General features: G+C 38.7%; 1 protein-coding gene across 1 annotated transcript; it reads right to left on the reverse strand.

The window, feature by feature from the left end:
• Window positions 1–597: 597 nt before the first annotated feature.
• On the reverse strand, window positions 598–948 carry LOC150032302 (uncharacterized). Its single transcript, XM_090306631.1, has one exon. It carries the CDS (start codon window positions 946–948, stop codon window positions 598–600), a length of 351 nt encoding a protein of 116 aa, XP_090162757.1.
• Window positions 949–7,038: the final 6,090 nt, after the last annotated feature.

Here is a 7,038-nt window from a genome sequence, read left to right on the forward strand (position 1 = left end):
CACAAAGTAATAAACTAGGGCATCACGCGTACCCAATACAAAATCTCCCACTTTCCTTAGTCTAAATGTGGCGTGTCCCATAGACCTATACTCTACAGGTGACCTTCAAATTCCTTAGTCGTGAGGGCTATTGTAAATGGATTTGCAACGTTTTGCTCTGAAGCTATCTATGTGACGATCATGTCTCTTTGATGCATAATCTCTCGGATGTGATGATACTTTTTGCTCTATATGCTTCCTGCACTTGTCTTGAACCACTTTCAGATTAGCTCTTGAGAATTAGTCACAACACCACTATTTCCACAATAAAAGGTGATGGGCTTTGACATGTCTTGAACCACTTCCAGATCAGTTAGAAGTTTCCTAAGCTACACAGCTTCCTTATTAGCTTCACAAGTCACTACGTATTTAGCTTCTATGGTAGGGTCAATAATGCACCCCTGCTTGGTGCTCCAAAACAATATTGCTCCTCATTAAGAGTGAATACTGATACTGATGTGGATTTCTTAGAATCCTTATTAGTTTGAAATCAGAGTTTGTGTATCATGTAAGGATCAATTCTTTAGAACCATACACGAGCATGTAGTCCCTCGTTCTTCACTGTCGCTGTCTGGTTAGTTGACAATCTTCACTGTCTGGGAACTTTAATGCATTGAGCATAATAAACTTCACCTCTTCATTGTCCACGCGCATAGTTAATTCACCTTTATGCACGTCAATTAAAACTTTTCCAGTGGCTAAGAAGGGGCGTCCAAGGATAATTGGCACCTCCCTATCTGCTTCATAGTCCAAGATAATGTATGCTGGGAATATGAGATTGTCAACCTTCACCAAAATGTCTTCAATCTTCCCTTTCGGGGACTTAATTGTTCTGTCAGCAAGCTGAAGACTGAATGAAGTAGGTTGTGCTTCACTAATCCCCAATTTCTTAAAAATTGAAAGTGCCATGAGATTAATGCTAGCTCCAAGATCGCACAACGCATGACCCACATCTAATCCTTCTATTGAACAAGGAACTGTGAAACTTTGGGGGTCCTTCTGCTTCTTTGGTAAATTTTTGCTTACTAATGTGTTACATTCCTGCGTTAGCGCTATCTTTCATTTCTCACTGACTCTTCTTTTTTTGGTTAAAATGTCCTTAAAATTTTTTACATATGTTGGCATTTGCTTCAAAGCCACTATAAGTGGAATGTTGATGTATAGCTGCTTTAGGAGGTCAAGAAAGCGCTTGAATTGATGTTCATCATTCTTCTTTATTAGACGCCTAGGGAATGGTGGGTTCAGTGGCACCTCAGGTTTCCCGTGTTAGACGTACTGGTTTCTGAATGGCTTGTAGTCTTGGGCGTTCTTTCTTCTTGATCCATTGAACGTGTAATGTGTTCTTTCTAAGCACTACTATTTCTTGGATTCCCTCTTCTTTCTTCAAGAGCTCTTCCACTCCGCAATGTCACTACGTGACATTGCTCCTTCCCATTATTATTCCCAGGTGTTTCCGTATTGCTAGGTAGAACTCCAGGCTGCCTGTTTTTCAACTCGCCTTCTATCTACCCTACGTGGATCTCCAGGTTTCTGATAGATGACGCCTAACTTTTCAGCAATGCGTCGTTCTTGGCTGTGTACTCCTTCAATAGGTTCTCAAGCAGAGATCCTGAGCTCGACGCCTGTCCTCCTCTATTGCAGGGCAGTTGATGCTGCTGATGCTTTTGTTGAATTGCAGACGGCGGTCCATTCCTTTGCTGATGGTTTGCCCTTGGGTGGTGCTCCTGTTGATTTCCTCCTGTCCAAGAAAAATACGAATGGTTTTTCCCTCCAGGGTTCTATGTATTAGAGAATTGGTTGTTTTTTATGAAGCATACTGACTAAGAGTTTTGTAGACATTCAGCATAGGAGTGAGGATCTCCACAACCCACACAGCTGACCAGCTCTCAAATGCCTATCTGATTTACCTTCTTCTAATTTGATGCGTTTTCCAACGTTATGTTCTGCAGAAGGCTGGTCATCATAGCCACTTGAGCACAAAGTGTGGCTATTGCGTTGGCATCAACAGAATTTATATTCTGAGAGTTCCTTCTCCTGTCATTTCTTCCATCATATGTATCATCCACCCATTCCTTATTGTGTTTAGCAATACGGTTTAGTATCTCTTTAGCTTCAGTATAGGATTTGTCCATAAATCCACTAGTTGTTGCTGCGTCTGTTGCCATCTGTGATGTTCTATTCAGTTCTCCATAAAACATCTCCATTTGGATAGTCAATGGTAGTCCATGGTTTGAGAAATTTTTGACTAAGCCCTTAAAACGCTCACATGCGGCGCTCAAGGTCTCAGTATCTTCTTGTTCAAAGTTCATAATCTCTTGACGCCTCCTCACGTTGGTAGTACGTGGGAAATATTTTTGCATAAATGTTTCCACCAACTTCTCCCATGTGGTGATTTCACCAGGCTCCGGTGAACTCACCCATTGTTTTGCGTCATCACGCAAAGAATAGGGAAACAAGAACAGCCTGATCGCCTCTGGGGTGATTCCAGGAATCACAAATGAATTACATGTTTCCAGGAAACGCTTCATATGGACGTGAGGATCTTCACCACGGCCACCCCCAAATTGTCCAGCAGTTTGGAATCACAAATGAATTACTGGTTCCATCTGGCGTTGGGTATATGATTCTTAGAGAGAAATTATATAGTATAGGGGACGCGTATTCCGTCATAGGACGCGTGCTGCTATTCACCATCAGAATCGGATTCTGTGCAGCATGAGCTAGTTGCTCATTTGGTTGTTCTTTCGCAATTGCTTGTTGCCTATTCTGTTGTCTGAGTAATTGCTGCCTCAACCTTCGACAACAGTTGAATCGATTCGTACACCGGAAGGTCCTTTTAATCTCGGGGTCGTATCTAAATTCAGGAGTGCTCTCTCTATTCATAAACTTTCACAAGCTTAGGTGTAGCTTGTAATACTCCCTTGACTGAAGTGTTCCTACAACAGATACAAACGAAATTTCTGGTTTGTTCTTGTTTCTGAATGCCCGACGACGGCGCCAAAAACTTGTTCGTTGCTATCGTGAGATGCTCTAGGAGTGGATTGTATAAAATAAATTGGAGATATAATTTCTAAGTATAAGTGATGCGTTTATGCCTTGGTGCGTTTAAGTAATTGTAACGCGTTGGGCGTTAGTTATATGCACAGAAACGCACAAAACTCCTTCTAATGACGTTCAAGTTTTCCTAAACTAGACCCAAGTATAAATCTAATTTAGGTTCCTGGCATGTCCAGGGTCGATCTCAGGGATTCAGTTAACCAAACGTAGATCTTATATTGTATCTAATGTAGGGGTTTTCCTAAATGAATATGATAATTGTATTATTTACACTAACTTGTTGTGCCTGTGCAAGAAGATACAAAAGAGTTGAATGGTGAATGATGGATCATGTGAAAATGGAATTTAAGGTAGATGGACGCATCGGTCTAAGATGAATGTACACAACTAAGATGTGATGTGGATGAGATGGGATGATTTGCTTATCTTTTTATTTATGCGTTAGACCTTATTCTACACTTCTCAATGCGAATAACATACAAAGCCTATCTCTAGCGTAAATGCGTCTAACATAGAATGCAAGAAACACCAGTAAGTCTATCTGTACTTTCGAACAATCTAAGTGAAACATGTAGCTTAGTTATTCTTTCGAACAATCTAAGTGAAAGATGCCTTTACCAAGTTTTCAAGTAGGCTTGAGCGTTAGAATGAAGTTATACATAAAGTATTAATGCGTTCAACATAAACAAGAGATAAACAATAGTAGGTATGAGGGATTAAATATATGAATTTTATAAAGAAACAAGGAGTCTTTACAAAAGCAATATTCAAGCGAATGGAATGAAAGCGATGAATAAGAAGGAAACTGAGTCAAGCCAAAGAATACATTCTTTTGTAGTTCTTTGGCTCAATCTCGTTGTGTACAATCACTTGTATAGGCAGTGGACAGAGTATGTTTCTCAAGAGTAGCTTCATCCGCTACCTGACTGACAGTGTTGGTGGTTTTCAACCTTTTTGATCGTCTCAACACCACGGCACAGCTTCTACAAAACTAAGATTATAACTACAAACTACAGAGAGTAAGGATCTTGATGATTTTCAAACTCTCTAACTCTAGAGGGACTTCATCTATTGATAGACGTTGGTCACGTCCACTTGGTGAATGAGCCACATAAAGTCCATGCCCTGGTCAGCATTAAATTCCATGTCCTGGTTAGCCGTCTGACTCTCGAAAGCTTCTCAGACACCGCCTGCTGCTTGGAAGCTTCTCAAACGCCGCCTGCTGTAGGTGCCCATACTTGCAAGTGGTGATGTGACACAATCAGCCTGGAGCAATGAATCTTCTCTGCGTTGAACTCCCTCCGACACATGGCCCATGTTTAGATCGTTTCCTGCAGCACTTGTCTAATGCGTTAATGTTAATCTTTGTGTTGAAATCTTGCAATACAGTGCGTTAGTGCCGCGATATTTAGTAATAAAACTTCTTTTGCATGAATTTGCTGATGTTTGATAAATCCATGCGTTTCTATTAAAAATGAGGAGATTTTATCATTAAAAATCCTAATTGTTCCAACTTGAGAGCAAAAATAACTTGTATTTCTACAAGTTATCAACAATATAACTCCATTTTTGAAAGGGAATAAACCCCTATTTGGGTTCTGCATCGAAAATTTGACAAGTATCTTGTCAATGTACGATGCTTGAGATAGGTTAGCAATTTGTTCTTTCAATCTCTAAATATTTGAATGCCAAGAACAAACTGCGCCTCTCCCCAATCTTTCATCTGGAATTGGGTCGCTAGCTAATTCTTAATTTAAGTCAGTAGACCTACATCATTCCCAATGAGTTGGATATCGTTTACATACAACACTAGAAAAGCTACTGAACTATTGACGATTCTCTTGTAAACACAAGGCTCATCAACATTTTGATCAAAGCCTTTTATCGCAGTATCAAATCTTATATTCCAAGATCGAGAAGCTTGTTCCAATCCATAAATGAACCGATTAAGCTTAAAAACCTTTTGCTCTTGACCTTGGGTTATGAATCCCTTAGGTTGCTCCATATAAATGGTATCCTCAAGACTATCATTGAGAAAAGCAGTCTTGACGTCCATTTACCAAATCTCATGGTCATAATATGAGTTAAAGAATAGGAAGACTTCAACATGGAAACTGGGCGGAAAGTCTCCTCATAGTCGGCTCCCTTAACTTGGGTATAACCCTTTAGCACAAGTCTTTCCTTGAAAGTTTGCACCTTCAGATTAACACCCCATTTTTTCTTTTAGATCCATTTGCAACTTATTGGTTTCATTCCATCAGGTTGAGTACAAGATCCAAAATAGAAGTAGAGTACATAGACTCCAATTCGAGATCCATAGCTTTGATCCCTTCATCTTTGTCAACATCTTCCATTGCCTTCTTGTAAGATAGTGGATCCTTAACATCTTCGTCAGCTACCATAGCTAGGATTTTTTTTAAACCCATATAGCAAACAGGCGAGTTTGCAACCCTTCCACTACGTCGAGGTTCCCTCAACTCTTGAGGTGGATGTGATCTACTAGATGAACCAACTCTTGTTGAAGGTTCAGTAGTTTCCTTGGAAAGTTAATTCAACACAATCTTACTTCGGGGTTTATGCTCCCTTATGTGGTCCTCTTCTAAAAATGTAGCATTTTTCGACATAAACACTTTATTTTCTTTAGGATCGTAGAAGTAACCTCATGTCGTTCCTTTATGGTAGCCTAAAAATAGATACAATTTTGAACGAGGTTCTAATTTCTTAGGATTTTCCTCAAGCACTTATGCTGGGCAACCCCAGATCCTGAAATGACGTAAACTAGCTTTAGAAACTCATAATTCCAAAGGTGTTTTCATAACATTTTTGGAAGGAATACAGTTCAAAATAAAAGTTGCGTTCTGTACTGCATAACCCCAAAACGAGTCATGTAAGGAAGGATAATTGATGATAGAGCGAACCATGTCCAACAAGGTTCGATTTATCCTTTATGATACATCAATTTGCTGAGTTGTACCAGTGTTGAGAGTTGGGATACTATTCCATGTTCCATCAAATAGTTCTGGAATGTAAGATCTAAAAACTCTTCATCTTTATCAGATCAAAATTACTTAATTATTTTATTTAATGCATTTTCAATTTCAACCTTAAACTCGTTGAACTTTTCAAAAGCTTCAGATTTCTGTTGCATTAAATAAACATACCTATATCTTGAATAATCATCAGTAAAAGTGATGAAATATTCAAATCCTACTCTTGCTTTAACATTCATCGGACCATAGAGGTCTGAATGTACATGCTTTAAGGATTCTTTGGCTCTATGACCCTTTTCTGTAAAAGGTCTTTTAGTCATTTTGCCTTCAAGGCATGACTCACACACAGGTAAAGAATGTTTTTTTAACTCACTTAAAAGTCCATTCTTAACAAATCTCTCAATTCTATTAAGATTAATGTGTCTTAACCTTAGGTGCCAAAAGACGGACATTTTCATTAGGAGATATTTTAAGTCTTTTATTTTGAGTTACCACAGTTTTATACATTTTAGTGTTCAGGAAGACTTTAGTTGCTAAAGGTCTTAGCACTTAAGGATTATCTTCGAGATTTGCAGAGCAAATATGTACACCATTTTGTAAACAAAACACTTTATTTACTTCAAATGAAATAGAGTACTTTTGTTCTTATAAGCACTTTACAGAAATAAGGTTCCTTTTTAAGTTTTGAACAACATATACATTATCTAATATAATATGTGCTTTCTATAAACAATGTCAAAGTCCTCCTACTACCACAACCGAGACGACGTGCCCAGTTCCAACATGCATCGTCATCTCCCTAGCTTCTAGTTGATGTCAGGAACTAATTTCCTGAACGAAGAACAAAAATTGTTAGTGACACTTAAATCAATTATCTAAGCAGAATCATTGTTCTCCATTAAACAAGTCTCTAATACAAGTAAATCATATTTACCTTGCTTGGCCTTCTTAT

The sequence above is a fragment of the Benincasa hispida genome, chromosome 11 (assembly GCF_027475165.1).
Source record: "Benincasa hispida cultivar pf3 chromosome 11, pf3_genome.v1.1, whole genome shotgun sequence".
NCBI classification, from domain to species: Eukaryota; Viridiplantae; Streptophyta; class Magnoliopsida; order Cucurbitales; family Cucurbitaceae; genus Benincasa; species Benincasa hispida.